Below are 16,689 nucleotides of genomic sequence, written 5' to 3' on the forward strand. Positions count from 1 at the left end.
TTAAAGAAATCTAATCAGCAGCCTTGCATGATTTCAGCCCCAGGATGCTATCTGTGGACAGAATGACTTCTCCAGAAACAATTCTGCAGGTATAGAGATAGATAGATAGATATTTTATTGACACAGTTTGGGATTTTTATAATGCCTTCTTAGGGCATTGCAGATAAAGCATCTTTAAGGGCACAGCAGCAGAGAACCATGGTCACTTGTGGAGGTTGATGGACTGGATCGACCTTTTGAATTATTGCTTGCTAGAAAAGAGAAAGAAAAAATAAGTTGGATTATTATCGACTCCATAGCCACAGTTGCTTTTTTGCTATAAGTGATATTCAAAAGGGTTAATATTGGTAAGAACCCAGTTAAAGCATCTAAGCAGCCAAAACAGCTTACAAACCCAAAGCCAACCTGAATAAAAACGTATCTTAAAACAAGACAAAAAGCCACTGGAAATCCACTTTCTTTGGGACGATGGTGCTGAGGCCACCTTGGCCTTAGTTAGCACCCTACTGTTGTGATCTAGGCTTCCTGAGACAGTAAAAAGCACACAATTAGTCCCAAGAACCCTCTTTTTATTTCAACGGCTGTGAATTCTGTTTATTCACAGCCCGTAATGAGGTACAAATAGTTTGTAAAGGGTCTGAAAGAAGTCTGCCACAGTCCTTCAGGATAAGGCTGATAAGCACCCACCTTTATCTCCCTGGACATGCTGCCAAAGGCCTAATTGGCAATTAGCTTTGCAAGGTCACATGGAGCACAGAGTCAAAACGCAGCTTCGGAATTTAAACCAACCAGAATGAACAAAATTGCTTCCTGCAAAGGCTCATGTGCTTTTGCTCCTCCTTTATGTCTTATGGGAGGGGCCAATCATCTCCAAGCCCTACTCCCGAGTTGTCACTTTTGTTTTAACTGTTCTTGCCTTCTGGCAGCTCTGCGCATGTGCGCACAGGGAACAGGCTCCCCCTGTTCCTCTGCCTCACTGATGTCTGACTCTGGAGGCTCCGGAGGCAGCACATAACTCCCAGATGGCCTTGGCCCCCTCTCTGCCTCTGATGCAGAGCCCTCGTCCGAGCCTTCCCCAGACTCCAGGACTGGCCCATGTTCCTCCCCAACCTCCTCATTGTCTGACTCTACTGCCAGCTCCACAGGCAGCCGCAGACCACAATACCTACATCCTAAATTTTAAAAAGAAAGCACCCACATTTTTTTCCCCCAGATCTAAGAGCAACATTACAGAAAAATCAGGAAACCAGATCAAGAAGATCAAGCGTGGAACAGTATTTAATGGAGATTTTGAAAAATATGGAGATTGCTAGACTTAGACTCATTGAGTATTATATCAAACTGTATTGATTTGACCATGGATGGCTGCTTCAATGCCATCAAAAGAAAAAAAAAATCCATGCCTCCTATATGCAGATCGACACTTTGAATTTAAGGCAGTTTCAAGCTTATTTAAACATCATTTGCTCTGGGCCCAGAAACTTAGACTTTAATGCATTTGAATCTGCGGTATCTCATTTCCTATACCATATTACATACGCTCCTGGGTTATTGGAGAGCTCATTACAATTAGACTCATTGCTTTACATTTTTAGCATTGTTATAGGCTCTTTGTGGATTTCTGGGGTGACAGGCTGCCTTCTGGCTATTTCTAATTGAAAAGATTGGTCTACCGCTGCAAGTAAATTGGATAGGAAAACTGCCTCCCTTTCAGCTAAGTTTTGAAAGCCCTTGCAAATAAATCTCTATCTCTATCCTCTTTGTCTTCATCTCTATCTATCAATCATCTCTATCCCTGTCTATCTCCATTGCTATCTCTATCATCTCTATCTATCTCTGTCTTCATGGCTATCTCTATCATCTCTATTATTTCTCATCTATATCATTTCTCTATCATCTCTATCTCTCATCTCTGTCTCTCCATCAACTTTATCTCTCATCTCTCTCTCATCTCTCTCTCATCTCTCTCTCTCTCATCTCTCTCTCCTCTATCTTCTATCTTCTATCTCTATCTTCTAGCTCTATTTCCTATCTCTGGCTCCTGGCCTTTTGCATGAAGAATCTGACAGCTACTGGATAGGGAGAGCAGGAAAAAAAAAAGAGAGAAAGATTGCCCCAAAGAGAGACAAATAGTTTTCTCTATTCATATTTCATTTTGCCCACGCCAACCTCTATTTTTCGCTCTGATAGCATGCATTCTTAACAAATTGTCCCAATGGGAACACAGTTCTGGACAAGGGAAAAAAAAAAACACCACTCCAGCTGTGCACTCCTAAATCAGAGAATAAATGACTAAAGCTTTAACTTACCAGTGGATGAAGTCTGTGGCCCTCCATGCATCAATCACCTCAGAAATGTCTCCTACAACTTGTCCATCGGGTAGCGTGAGGTCATCAGAGAGGTCACCATTGAAGTTTCTGCAGGATCCACACAGCTTGCCTGCCAGGCTGTCTTTGACCTTCACGGACACTTCTCCTTTGAGGTCAAAGACAACCTGAAGAGCTGTCCCATGTCTAATTGTGACAACATCTTGGGCGATGCTCACAGATACGGTTTTAAAAAGGGAAGCTGGAAGTTTCACCTTTTTTCCATTCACCTGAACAGAAAGTGATCGTGGGATATGTTAAGTTTATTGAAATGCTACATCTTCAAATGAGGGTCAGAGTTCAAAACTGGGGGAAATGGTCTAATCAGAGCAGGTGATAGCAAAATCAGCCAGAATTGCCCTTGTGTTTGTTTTAGAGGTAAAAGATAAGTGGAAAGGAGGACATTAATTGTATGAAATTAAAAATGGCTTCCCTGTATAAATTTCTATCTGAAAACACAGAAGATTTAATTCATTTTTCTTTGTTAATACACGATAACCAACACACTGAATTCACAGTGGGTCTTTAAACCATTTCTGTTAATATTTAGTGGAAAATTGAAAGGAAGGTTTAACTCAGGGATGGGGTGATTATGATCCCACAGATTCCCTTTTCAGTCACCTTCAGAACCCCTGTGATTATGAATGCTGTTTTGTGACAGAAAGTAACATAAAAATGATGTGTGAGTCCTAAAATAAACACAATACAGTTTTAAAACAAAGCACGCCTTCAAAATTCCTCCCCCCCAAAAAACGAAACAAAAAACGGGAGGGGGGGCAAACTAGAACTGGGCACAATCAGACCTTCCAGAATTTTCCATCAAATTTACAGGCAGAAATTGAGTGGATAATTAACTTTCTTCACAACAAAGCAAAGTCTTTGGGGCAAGCCTTCCCCTGAGCAGTAAAAATAGTGTGACAGTAGAAAGTACTTGTTTTTGAAGTAAGATTGTTCTTTTCTTCAGGTAGACATAATGATTGGAAAGTATAATTTACCAAGCGTGCCATGGAATATTCTTTTAATTGTTGGGTTTTAGTCTTTATACACCACCCGGAGTCACTATGGTGAGATGGGTGGCCGTATAAACAATTTAAAGAAATGAAATAAATACTGATAGTCCTCCATTTATGACCACAATTTTGCCTGATTCTCTCTATGACCCTTTTTCTGCTTTTAGTTGTTAAGTGAATCATGTGGTTGTTAAGCAAATCTGGCCATACCCATTGAATTTGCCTGGAGGTAGCTAGCTATGAAGGTCAAGAATGGTGATCATGTGACCCTGTAACTATCGCCAATATATATCAATTGCCAATTTTGATCACATGACTATGGAGATATTGCAATGGTGGCAATGAGTCCAGTAGGAGAAGGGTGGTATACAAATTTAATTAATTAATTAAATAAATAAATAAATAAGTATGATTAGAGGTTGTAAGTCACTTTTTTCAGTGCCATTGTAACTTTGAACAGTCGCTAAACGAGTGGTTGTAAGTTGAGCACCACCTCTAATAGCCTACCGTGTACACATTGGGACAAAATTCAAATTCAGTTAGGCATTGTTTCTCAACCATGGCAGCTTTAAGATATGTGGACTTCAACTCCCAGAATTCCCCAGCCAGCATGGGGAATTCTGGGAGTTGAAGTCCACATACCTTAAAGCTGCCATGGTTGAGAAACACTGCATTAAGGTGTTTAACTCCACCACACGTTTCCTTTGTTTACAGCACCAAGAATCACCAACTCAAACTTTCTTACCCAAACTTCCTTGTCTTGATTGACAGCAAGAACAGCCTCTTGGAAGAAGATGTAGATGGCCGAAACTGAGCTCATTTTACCATTGCATCCCCTGAAATCCACCACCAGTCGAAACCACATCTGGGCTGCTTCGTCACAGAGAGAGGCCATCACATAGGCACCGTCATAAAGTATTGTCCCAGAGACGCCATCAAAGGTGGTCAGTTCTGCTTCTAAACTGAGGTGGCATTCCGTTTCCTGCTTGAAGCAACCATGTCGGCCATTTTGAAGGGCGCAAACCTTCCCTTGGGGGCAGCTGGTTTTATTGCAGGTGAGCTGGCCTGACGCATGGCAGGTGCAATTTTCCGAACAACCCCCGGAGAGAACGCTTTCTTCAGCCTATGGCAGAACGCAGCGAAACAAAAAATAATTCATAAATATCAATATCTCAATATCTCAGAAAGGATTTTTTTAAAATCTCTGTCAGATAAACATAGAGATTTCACCTAACATCGAAAAAGCTGACATTTTAATCTTACACACCCTTAAAGGGATGGCCTGTCCATCTAAACCAGGGCTAGCCAACCTTGCAACTTTAAAACTTGTGGACCTTAACTCCCAGAATTCCCCAGCCAGCCTAACAACCATACAGCTGGTTGGGGAATGCTGGGAACAGAAGTCCACAAGTCTTAAAGTTGCAAGGTTGGACAACCCTAATCTAAAAGTGCTTTTTTTTTTTTTTGGCATAGGTAAAGGTAAAGGTTCCCCTCGCACATATGTGCTAGTCATTCCCGACTCTAGGGGGCAGTGCTCATCTCCATTTCAAAGCCAAAGTACCAGCACTGTCCAAAGACGTCTCCGTGATCATGTGGCTGGCATGACTAAACGCCAAAGGCACACGGAACACTGTTACCTTCCCACCAAAGGTGGTCCCTATTTATCTACTTGCATTTTTTATGTGCTTTCAAACTGCTAGGTTAACAGAAGCTGGGACAAGTAATGGGAGCTCACCCCTTTACATGGCACTAGGGATTCGAACCGCTGAACTGCCGAACTTTCGATCAACAAGCTCAGCGTCTTAGCCACTGAGCCACCACATCCCTTTCTGGCATATCAAGAAATAAATTCAGCGATGCTTTTCTGTATCCTTTCTCCATTACACTAACTCTGCACACACCTTTTCTGTCCAGAATGTGGCAGTCTCTGTCAATTTCCAGTAGGGAAAAGAAGCCCCTCTAATTATTGAAGCATTATTGGAGTTTTGCATATTTAAGACCTATGGCCCATCTCAATGCACAGGCAAAGGAAGGACAGATTCTCAAACTGTAGGGCAAGTCGATTGCAAACAGGAAATGCCGAGTTAATTATTTTGCAGCATCTCAGTTCAATATTTTTATTACCCCCCCCTAGTGTGTGTGCATCGGATCAGAAGAGCTTCTGGTCCCTCTTCTTTTGGCATCACGATTTAGGGAATTTATTTAGGGAATTTATATTGTCGCCTATTCACACATGCCGACCCAAGGCTGCTTACAGAATATAAAACCTCTTATAAAACAGTAAAACTGTTTATAAAAGAAGAGTCATATAATTAATAACTATAATAAAATCACCCCCACCCCACTACCTAAGTGACAGGACCTCACACGAGCCATTTAATGGGCTCCATCCCGCTCTGGGTTCCCCAGGCCCGCTGGCAGAACCAGGTCTTCAGTGCCTTCCGGAACAGTGCTAGAGTGGAGGCCATTCTAATCTCTGGGGGGATGATGTTCCAGAGAGAGGGGACCACCATGGAGAACGCCCTTCTTCTGGGTCCCACCAGTTGTATCTCCCTAGGGGATGGGACCCACAACATTCCCTGCCTCCCTATATATACTATAGCTCTGCACCAGCGGTGAAATCCACTTACCTTCACTACCGATTCGGAAACGGGAGCGTGCTGTGCGTGCACATGCTACATGCATGCAAACCTCTTCTGTGCATGCACAGATGGTAAAAAATGGGACATGATGTCCTGGTGGTTGGGTGGAGTCTCCTGCCGCCGGTGCTACCAGTTCGGCGAACCGGATAGAACCGGGGGGATTTCACCGCTGCTCTGCACATTCATGAAACAGCTAAGAACAGTTCTGGTACCAACCTTCATGTAGCGTCCCTCATGTACACAGCCACATTTGTCCAGGGAAATGCACTTTTCCCCATCAGAAATGTAGCCATCATTGCACTGGCAGCCTTCAAAGCATTTCTCAGTACATTGGATTGGAGAAGATAGACCAGCACAGGTAAAATCACCGGATCTGGTACACAGCTCGTAGTGACTGTTATGTGGGCAAGTTAAGGCTGAGGAAAGAAGGAAAGCAGAATTAGAGAACTTCAATATAAAGTGTCCATGATTTTCATGCTTTGAGGAAAGAGATAGCTTAATTGCATGTGTAATAGGGGATGAACATCTACATTGCCATTATCTAATGTGGCTAAATTGACTAACTTAATGAGATCCTAAGCCTAATTTCAAAACTCTCCACAGGAGATCAGGTTCTATCTTTAGTAAGAGATGATTTTCTCCTTTTCATGTAATCAACACTTAGAAGAAAGAAGAGGGTGTTATTAATAATAATAATATAGGATGTCCAGGGGTGGGTTTCACATTAAGTTACTACCGGTTCGCCCCACATGTGCATGCTCACTTCATGCATGCATGTGCCCAGCCTCAAAAACATGCCTAAATAGGATGGCATAGAGCCAGGGCGTGGGGGCCCACCCACAATTTCCTCTACCGGTTCGGGTTAACCTGTCCGAACCGGCTGAATACCACCTCTGAGGATGTCCATATTGGAATGTCTTCGAAGAAAATAATAACTTTGTCCATATAGTCACCAGATGTTGAGCTTGACTATGATACCACAGGTTTGCTACATCTCCATCTCCCATGAGATGCCAATAGATCACAGAAAATATGATCCTCAGTGCTAAATGAACAGACGATAATGAGGCTCTTTAGCATATTAAAATAGTGGTTAGCTAAGCTATCTTTATGCTTTCAGAGAAAGGTGAAAAGCAAAGATAAATTAGACTGCCATTGGCTGAGCTGGTCATATCACAGATAAGATAAATCTGGCAGAGAAGGCAAGGTAAGTAACAAATAAGAAAAAAGGAGTTCATCGATTTCTACACTTATATGTCATCAAATAATTTTAAGGTTAAACTCTTTTAACCTTTTGAAAAGCACTCAAGACCTAGGATAAGGTGAGTTTTGTGAGATGAACCTCTTGTGGGCTGCATAGGAAAGCTTAGCTAGGTGCCAAATCTTTTCATTTTAATATTTTGGATTTTATTGTACGTAGATATGGTTGTGAGCTGCCAAAGTTTGGCACAAGTTGGGTGACTATTTAAATGTTTAAATAGATAAGTAACAATTAATAAATAAAATTTATAGATCATAGAGTTGTATCAGGTGTAAAAGGTGTATTCTATTGAAGCACCTTTTCAAAATTAGTTTCAGGACTGCCTATATGGAGGGGTGGGATTCAGCGGGTTCAGACCAGTTCGGGCGAACCGGTAGCTCTGACGATCAGCTGGGAGCGAACCGGTTCGCTCCGACGATCAGATCGGCCCGCCCACACGCCCCTGCGCTTTACTTACCTTTATCTTCTCAGCTGATTGGCACGGCAGAGCGGATTGCCATGCCTCAGCTACTTTACTCCCAAGTGGTAACACAGATTTGTAAAACTGTGTTTTACACAGTTGTATTTGTAAAACTGCGAAGTGCGCAATCACTGAACTGGTTGTTAAACCGGCAGCATCCTATCACTGCCTATATGATTTTCTTCCCCTACCCCATTTAATTTTTCTAATGCCTATTGGTAATCCTTGACTTATGACCATAACTAAGACCAGAATTTCTGTTGCTAAGTGATGTGGTTGTTATCTGAGTTGTGTCCAACTTTATGACTTTTTTGCCATGTTTGTCGAGCAAATTATGCAATCTTTAAGCAAATATGGCTTCCTCTATTGACTTTCCTTGTTGGAAATCCCTAACCACCACCACCCTTCCTGAAAATTGCAAGTGGCAATTACATGACCCAAGATTCTGCAACCATTGTAAATACTTGCTGGGTGCTAAGCGCCAGAATTTTGATCATGTGAGCGACGGGATGCTGCAACAGTTGTAAGTATGAGGACCAATCACTGGTGCCAGTGTGGTGTGTAATATGTATATACCATGATATAAGATCTTACACCAGAGTAATATACATGTTGCACAGAATATGACGTACATATGGAAACGTATGACTAGTTTTTTTCCCTAACTACTTGTATAAGGATTATTTCTTTATATTATTCATGTTGTCTTGTATTCTTGTATGGACTGCACCAGTAGAGGCTAAACCAATTTCATCGTATACATGATGTACAATGACAATAAAGGCTTTGGTTTTGACTTTGACAATCATAAGTCACTTTCTTAAGTGCCGTAGTAACTTCAAACAGTCCTGTTCATAAATTGAAGACCCAAAGGTAGTTTAGATGAAGGGATGGTTCCACGTTAGTGCTGAAATGGGGTTCAACCTGAGTTTCCTGAATTTGAAGGCAACACTCTTAACGTCTAGACCAGGGGTGTCAAACTTGATTTCATTATGGGCCACATCAGGGTTGTGTTTGACCTTGGGGGGCTGGGGTGCATGCCAGGGTGGGCGTGGCCAGCTTGACGTCACTCATGTTGGGGGCACCTGTGGTGGCCAGAGCGCTCTGCTAAGCAAAAACGGGCTCCCAATCTTTGTTTCAGCTGGGATGGCCTCCTGCAACCCTCTGTCAGTGAAAATGGAGCTTGGGAGGGCCGTGCACAGCTCTCCTGAGCTCCATTTTCACTGGCAGAAGGTTGCAGGAGACTGTGGCAGCTGAAAACGGAGCTCGGTAGTCCGTTTTCGATGGCAGAAGCACTATAGGCTGATCCGCCGTTGTTTCCAGCGCGGTCCTGCAGGCCAGATCTAAGTACTTCACGAGCCGGCTCCGGCTCCCAATCCTTGAATTTGACACCCCTGTTCTAGAGATATTCAGGATAAATGAGGGAATGAGAGAGATAAGCAAAGGAGTAAAAGGATCCTAAACAGATCTAGATCAGTGATTGAGCATAGCAGAAGCAGGTCCATTTCTCAACTCACGGCAAAAGGCAGCTGTCCTCCAGCTTTTGACAGTGGCTCCAGCTGCTTGACAAACAGCTACATAGGCCTGAAGACTTCGGCAAAGAGCTTCTTTGGCTCCGTGAGCAGCACACATTTCGTACAGGCAGAGATTAAAATACTCTTCAGGCTTCACCAGGAGGTGGCAGACTTCAAAAGGGCCTTTGGGGGCCTTGATCAGCCCACAAGAACTCTCCACCTGATACGGCCTGATCTGAGCAGCATTGCAAGAGGGACAGTTCTGCCTGCAGTCATCCGAACACCTGAGGTGTTCCGCTGACACTTTCCAGGAGGCTCCAAATGTGGTGACGTTGGAGGTGCTGGTTCCATCAGGCAGTTGGAATTCATCTCGTCTCTCCCCGTTGAAGTTGCCACACAAGCCACATACCTGTCCTTGGTAGGTGCTAGGGATGATCAGAAGGATGAATTGGGAAAAATCATAGAGAACTTTGAAACCAAAGTCGGTCTGGACTAGAACATTCTTCCCCTCTTGATGGATTAAAATTGATCTTTTCTTTATCACGAGTGGCAGGGTATAGGCTTCTTCATTCACCTATGCAGAAAGAAGAGAAAAATCCATGGGAGATTTAACTGACGTGAAGATTTAGTGTTTTTTTAGATTTTCTTTCTTCCACCTTTATTACTTTCATAAGTAACTCGAAGTGGTGAGCACAGGGGTGGGCTGATGTGGGTTTGCAAGGGTTTGGGAGATCCTCTAGCTAAGATTCTGTGCAGTTCGGAGAACCCCCAAATCCCACTCCTGGCTGGGCCCACCCCACCCCTCCCACCCTGCGCCACCCCTCCCAGGAGTCCCCATGCAGCCCATTTTGGATGCAGGTAAGTGCAGGGCTCATAGAGGCTCGGGGAGGGCAAAAAACGGCCCTACCGGAAGTTCAGGAAGGCTGGAAACACCCACCCGGAGGCTCGAGGAAAGCTTCCGGAGCCCAGGGAGGGCAAAAACACCTCCCCGCCGTGGTGCAGGAGGCTAGACCACACCCACCATGGCCACGCCCACCCAGCAACTGGGCAGAGAACCCCTTGCTAAACTTTTTGAAGCCCCCCCCCCCGGGTGAACATACATAATACATCTTCCTCCTCCTACATTTCCACAAGAACAACCCTGTGGAATGGATTGGATTGGGACAGAGTGACTGGCCTAAAGTCACCCAGCCAGGTTTCATGCCTAAATCAAGACTAGAACTCACCGTCTCCCTGTTTTTAGGCCGGCACCTTAACCACTACACCAAACTGGCTCTCTTGAATAGATAGACACAACCCACCTTCACGTGTTCCCAAGGGGAAGCAAAAACACAACTGAATTAGCTCCAAAGAACAAATAACATTTTTTTCATTAGTGTCAGCCACAGAAAAATAGCTTGATCTAGGTTAGGGTTAAGGTTAGGGTTAGAGTTAGATCAAAGTTCTAATTTTGTTCAAGGAAGGAGACTTGATTTTAGTTTTTTTTTTTTTTTTCTCGGAGAAGAAGAGCATTTTACTGAAACTGTGGTGGGTGAAAGATGGTAATCGTGCATTTAATTTGCTGTGAGATAATAACCCTGGCATATGTGTGAATCTTTTGCCCTTCACTGTACAATCCTCTCTCCGGCATTCCGGCGACGTTTAAATTTCAGAGAAAGACATGATGGGAGGAGTCCTCCCATTTTAAAGTTTTTTTTTTTGTTTTTTTACTAGCAGTGCAATTTTCTTCACGAAGGGGGAAAATCTCACCCTGGAGGAATTTAAAGAATCTGTCTCCCTTATATTGCTGTTCTCAAGATGCTTCGCAGAATTTAGAAAGGCCATTTCATACAACTTCAGCCGTTTCTGCACTATTCATTTACAGCGTCTTAGGGAGTATCACTCAGCCATCACTGAAGTGATATATAGGGCCTGTCTGCATTACTGTTATTTGGGCACAACTAAGGTTGGATGACTTGAGAAGATGCTATAAATCTCCAGCATGGAAATGACCTTGAAATCTCTGATTCCAAGAAGCACAACGGGCCTTCCTAGCTCCGTGAAACAGCAAGTAGTAGATAGAAAAAGGAAATCGACAGAAGAGGGAGACAAACTCTACCAATCTGCAAGTCTTGAAATCTGATGAATGGGCTGCTACCCGAACAGATAAAATCAGCATCCATTGATGATAAATAGCATGGGAATCCTCTCCTAGCACCGGGATCACTATGTGGGACTGTGGGAAATTGAAATTGCTAAAACCACAAGGTGCATGCTATCGATGCTGGATAAATGCTGGACATCTTCAGAAGTAAGGAGCGGGTTCCAAATTTGAGAGGGCCTGAATATCTCAGCAGTGGATGTTTCTTACGAGGTTTCTCACTCAACCTTCATGGATTCATTTCTGATTCTTTATACCAGGGTCAGAAGCTAAGCATCATCTAAGTGTAAGCGATTAGACCTGGACATGTACAACAGCATCCTCACAGTTTAGCAATAGCACTTAGACTTATATACCACTTCACAGTGTTTTACAGCTCTCGCTAAGTAGTTTACAGAGTCAGTTTATTGCCCCCAACAATCTGGGTCCTCATTTTATAGACCTCGGAATGATGGAAGGCTGAATCAACCTTGAACCGGTCAGGATCGAACTGCTCCCTATGGGCAGAGTTAGCCTGCAATACCGCTGTCAACTCTGAAGTGAACCAGGCTGAAGCCATCTTGTCCTGCCTCACAGTTGCCATGAAGCCTGAGATAGAAGGGGAGGGATGGAAGTAGATAGCCCAGCTTGCAGGCAAAATAAGAAGTTTTCCTGTGGGAACCAAGGTCATCGTAACAGGTGGCTGGTGAAGGAGGAGAGGAGACTGCCAGCCATATTCATTGGACAATGTGACTGATGACACTAGGGAAGTATTAACCTTTTAATTAAGGGAAAACTTAATTAAGGGAACTTTCAGAGTTGGCTTTCACTGGCTGTGCCAATATGATGTACCCAATAAACATGTTCTTAGAGGAATCTTCTTACCTCAGAGTTCTGCTTTGAATGGGTTCATTACTCAGAATGCTGACAACTACATTTTAACCACTGCACCAGGGGTGGGCTCCTGGGGGTTCAGCAGGGTTTGGACGATCCTCTAGCCAAGGTTCAGTGAACCCCCAAATGCCACCCCTGCCTGGCCCTTCCCACCCTGCCCCTCCCAGGAGTCTCCATGCAGCCCATTCATCATTCCAGGTAAATGCAGGGGCCATGTGGAGGGTCTGGGAGGGCAAAAAACGGGCCTACTGGAGGTTCCAGAAGTCTGGAAACTGGCCTGTTTCTGGCCTGCGAAGGGCCTCCGGAGCCTGGGGGAAGCTGCTTTCGCCCTCCCGGAGGCTTTCCTCAAGCCTCCAGAGCCTGGGGAGGGTGAAAAACGGACCTCCTGGAAGGTCCAGAAGGCTGGGAACGGGTCTGTTTCTGGGCTCCTGAGGGCCTCTGGAGCCTGGGGGAAGCAGTTTTCACTCTCCTGGAGGCTTGAGGAAAGCCTCCGGAGCCTAGGGAGAGTGAAAAACATCTGTCCCCCCCGCCGCAGTGGAGGCAGCCAACTAGGCCATGCCTACCATGGCCACGCCTGCCCAGCAACAGGGCAGCGAACCCGTTGCTAAAGGATCTGAAGCCCACCCCTGCACTGCACCACCAGGGCTCATTTGTTTAAAGAAGTAGGAAATGTGGTAGAAAACTGCCAAAAGTGTTTGGTATAAGCAGGAGGAAATACACTGCTGGGTAGGACACAGGACCTACCTGAACTTGCCAAGTCATTCCTCTCACAAGTCTGATGACATAACCTCGAAGAGTGATGACAACCGCCTTGGGCACGACTTTGCCTTCCCGATTGCTCTCGTTCTCCACCACCACGGAGAAATGGACCAGTTCAGGATCCTTGCCGCAGACTTCGACCAAAGTGTAAGAACAAGACCCCAGGAAGTTGAAGGTCTCTCCATCCAAAGTGAGGTAGTGGCTTCCACTGGTTACGCTGCATTTGCCATTGGCACGAGGGTGACAAGCTTGCTTCCCGTTCTCAATCCTGCATTGCTGCTGAGGCCCACAGACGACCTTCCGACATTCTACGGCGCCATTTTCTCCACAACGGCATTTGTCTTGGCAAGAAGCACTGAGGTAAAATTCATCGCCCTTTTTATAATACCTGCCCTGGTACAGACAACCACATTCTCCTATTGGGACACACTCATCTCCACTCAGGACAAACCCGGCATTGCAATAGCAGCCTTCTTTGCAGGATGTCACACATCCATCGGGGGCTGAGAGGCCATGGCAGGTCACCGGGCAGCCATCTCCACAGAGTTCGTAGTGAGAATTACGGGGACAGGAAAAACCTGAAAGAAACAGTGGAATATTAAGGGGGGGAGAGTCACATATGGTTTGTTTAATTATGATTTATTGACCCAAAGGTGCTTTTTCAGGAGACAACTGGACTTCCTTTTTTTTTTCTTTTGAAGACCTTTCGCTTCTCATCCAAGAAGCTTCTTCAGCTCTGACAGGATAGTGGGGAATGGAAGGATTTATATTCTTTGTAGGACAGCTGGTCATTTGCATCGTTTTAGAGCAGGGGTCCCCAAACTTGGCAGCTTTAAGACTTGTGGACTTCAACTCCCAGAATCCTCCAGCCAGCATGGAGAATTCTGGGAGTTGAAGTCCACAAGTCTTAAAGCTGCCAAGTTTGAAGACCTCTGTTTTAGAGGGTCGTTGAAGTACTTGGAAGTTTATCCTACCATTCCCCATTATCCTGTCAGAGCTGAAGAAGCTTCAATTACAGTTGAACATCAGGAAACATTCCATAACCGTAAGAGCTCCTCACCAATGGAACAAACTATTTTGAAAGGTGGCAGCCTCCCTTTTGATGATAGTGCTTCATAATGGCCAGATGATTGTCTCTTGAAATACTCGAATAGTGGATTCTGCATCGGGCAGAGGATATTGCCGGGGATGTGTGTGGACCAGTTGATTGCTAATGTACCTCCCAAACCTTCATTCCTAGCTCCAATAACGCAGTGCTAAACTAAGCCACAATTCACGAGCTACAAACAATGTATATGGACTCAGATAAGGCAGGAAGCCCAAAGTGAGCCAACTCCATCACAGCTTAGTGAGGTGTGTGAAATCAGTTTATAAATAGCAACTGAAACAAAACCAGAATCTCCCTTCATGTAATCGGATCCGTGTTGACTTTGCAGGAAGGACTCCCAAGATTGACAGCTTGCGGGATTTTTGCCAGACCTGTGCAAAGCATCTCACATTCCGGTTAAATTAAACAGGGCTAAAGTTGAACCATCGCTTCTCCCTCAAGTTGGCAGCTGCCTGAAAACTGCAGAACTGCAGAGGGCACTTTGACTATTTGAGGTGGGTGAGACTATATTCACTCTACCTGTGCTTAGAAGTGAGAAGGCCATGTTGCTTTGCAAAGCTGTTTTGGTGGATGCTTTGCTTGGGCCTCCCTAAGAGGTTTCTGGGGAGGGGGAGGGGGGAGGAACCGGGTGCTGAGCTGTGGTGGCGCAGTGGCAGGGTTGGGCTGCTGGAGGTTCGCAAGGGTTCGGGAGAACCTCTAGCTAAGATTCTATGCAGTTTGGAGAACCCCCAAATCCCACTCCGTTTCAAAGCCAAAGAGCCAGCTCTGTCCAAAGACATCTCCGTGGTCATGTGGCCGGCATGACTAAACACCAAAGGTGCACGGAACGCTGTTACCTTCCCACCAAAGGTGGTCCCTATTTTTCTACTTGTATTTTTTTTACGTGCTTTCAAACTGCTAGGTTGGCAGAAGCTGGGACAAGTAACGGGAGCTCACCCCATTACGCAGCATTAGGGATTCGAACCACTGAACTGCTGACCTTTCGATCGACAAGCTCAGCATCTTAGCCACTGAGCCACCGCGTCCCACATCTTTGTAACAGAAAGAACATTAAACAGAAGGATTTGTTGAGCTGATTTGTTGTACATTGCTTTGGGATTACTTTCAATGAAAGGCGGGCCAAAAGTGGTTAAATAAATAATACTCCCTCCCTCTCTCTCTCTCTCTCAGATAACACCTTCAAAGAGGAAAATTTCTTCACAAGTATCAGAGCACTGGAGGAAAGGATAAACTCACCTTACACCCAATGGTAAATTTCCCCTCTGACTGATGTTATACTTATTTTGAAAAATATAAAAATGCACTTTCAGATCTAGTTTGGTTTGGAGAAGGATTGTTTGTTCCAAAGGTGCTTTTTTTCAAGAAGCAACTGGACTTTCTGGTTTTTCTTTGAAGGCGTTTCTCTTCTCATCCAAGAAGCTTCTTCAGCTCTGCCTGGATGGTGGGGGGAAGAAGCTTCTTGGATGAGAAGCGAAACACCTTCAAAGAAAAAAAAAATAGAAAGTCCAGTTGCCTCTTGAAAAAGCACCTTTGGGACAACCATGACCTGGATGATTGAGAATCTCCATATACAAGAAGGATTGTTTGTTAGCTTCTTTCTTTGACCTTCCCTTGAAAACATCTCTCTTACACAATGTTTCTCAACCTTGGCCATGGCTGGTTGGGGAATTCTGGGAGTTGAAGTCCACAGGTCTTAAAGTGGCCAAGGTTGAAAAATACCGCTCTAATACTTACTGCAAAAGGAGGCCAACCGCCATTGTTCAATCTGGATGCCCCGTGCTTGGCACACCATTACGTAGGCTGCAATGGCACTGCACAAGATGCTCTGGTGGCCCTTGTACAGACAGGCATCCAAGACACAAGAATCAAAGTAAGGAGCTGGGTCGATAGCTTTGTGGCAATGCCTGAATGGTCCATCTTTTCTGGAGAGGACCCCACAGTAGCGATCCTTCTTGTAGATCTGTTTCTCATTTTCACTACAGCCTGGGCAGTTGCTGGTACACCCATTCACACAACCAAGGCTCTCTCCTTCTTTCCAGCTGTCGGCAAACTGGATAAAATTGGCTGCTGGGACCCCATTCTTCATGGTCAACTCTCTACCAGGTTTTTGACCGCCGTTACCGCAGAGACCACAAATCACATTGAGATAGCTGCCAGGAACGGTGATGTGGACTAGTCTATTCCAACTGAAGATCACGGAAAGGTCAAACTGAGTCTTGATAAGGAGATGATTTCCACTAAGGTAGGCCTGGATCTTGTCTTCATAGTAGAAGGGCAAGTCCACTAATACTCCATCAACCTACAGGAAGAGAAGAGAATATTGTCAAAATGGAAAACGAAATGAAGAGCCTTGGTGGTGCAGTGGACTAAGTGCTGTTATGTAGCACTTATCTGCCAGCTGCCTGCAATTAGTGCGAGTTCAAATCTCACCAGGCTCAAGGTTGACTCGGCCTTCCATCCTTCCGAGGTAGGTAAATTGAGGACCCGGATTGTGGGGGCAATAAACTGACTTTGTAGAAACACCGCTTATGGGGGGGGCCAAAAGCCCTAATAAGC

At 44.8% G+C, this 16,689-nt stretch overlaps 1 protein-coding gene across 1 annotated transcript in view; it reads right to left on the reverse strand.

Annotated features, from left to right (window-relative positions):
- Positions 1 to 2,305: 2,305 nt before the first annotated feature.
- FCGBP (Fc gamma binding protein) overlaps positions 2,306 to 16,689 on the reverse strand; it is a 65,931-nt gene continuing 51,547 nt past the window's right edge. The window contains exons 15-20 of the mRNA XM_070950029.1: positions 15,868 to 16,432; positions 13,011 to 13,603; positions 9,257 to 9,827; positions 6,235 to 6,434; positions 4,122 to 4,499; positions 2,306 to 2,596 (exon numbers count right to left, since the gene is read on the reverse strand). Coding sequence (XP_070806130.1) covers positions 2,306 to 2,596; positions 4,122 to 4,499; positions 6,235 to 6,434; positions 9,257 to 9,827; positions 13,011 to 13,603; positions 15,868 to 16,432 — 2,598 coding nt within the window. The remainder of the gene's footprint in view (positions 2,597 to 4,121; positions 4,500 to 6,234; positions 6,435 to 9,256; positions 9,828 to 13,010; positions 13,604 to 15,867; positions 16,433 to 16,689) is intronic.

The sequence above is a fragment of the Pituophis catenifer genome, unplaced genomic scaffold (assembly GCF_029215685.1).
Source record: "Pituophis catenifer annectens isolate HBS135680 unplaced genomic scaffold, rPitCat1.0.hap2 SCAF_9, whole genome shotgun sequence".
Lineage (NCBI taxonomy): Eukaryota > Metazoa > Chordata > Lepidosauria > Squamata > Colubridae > Pituophis > Pituophis catenifer.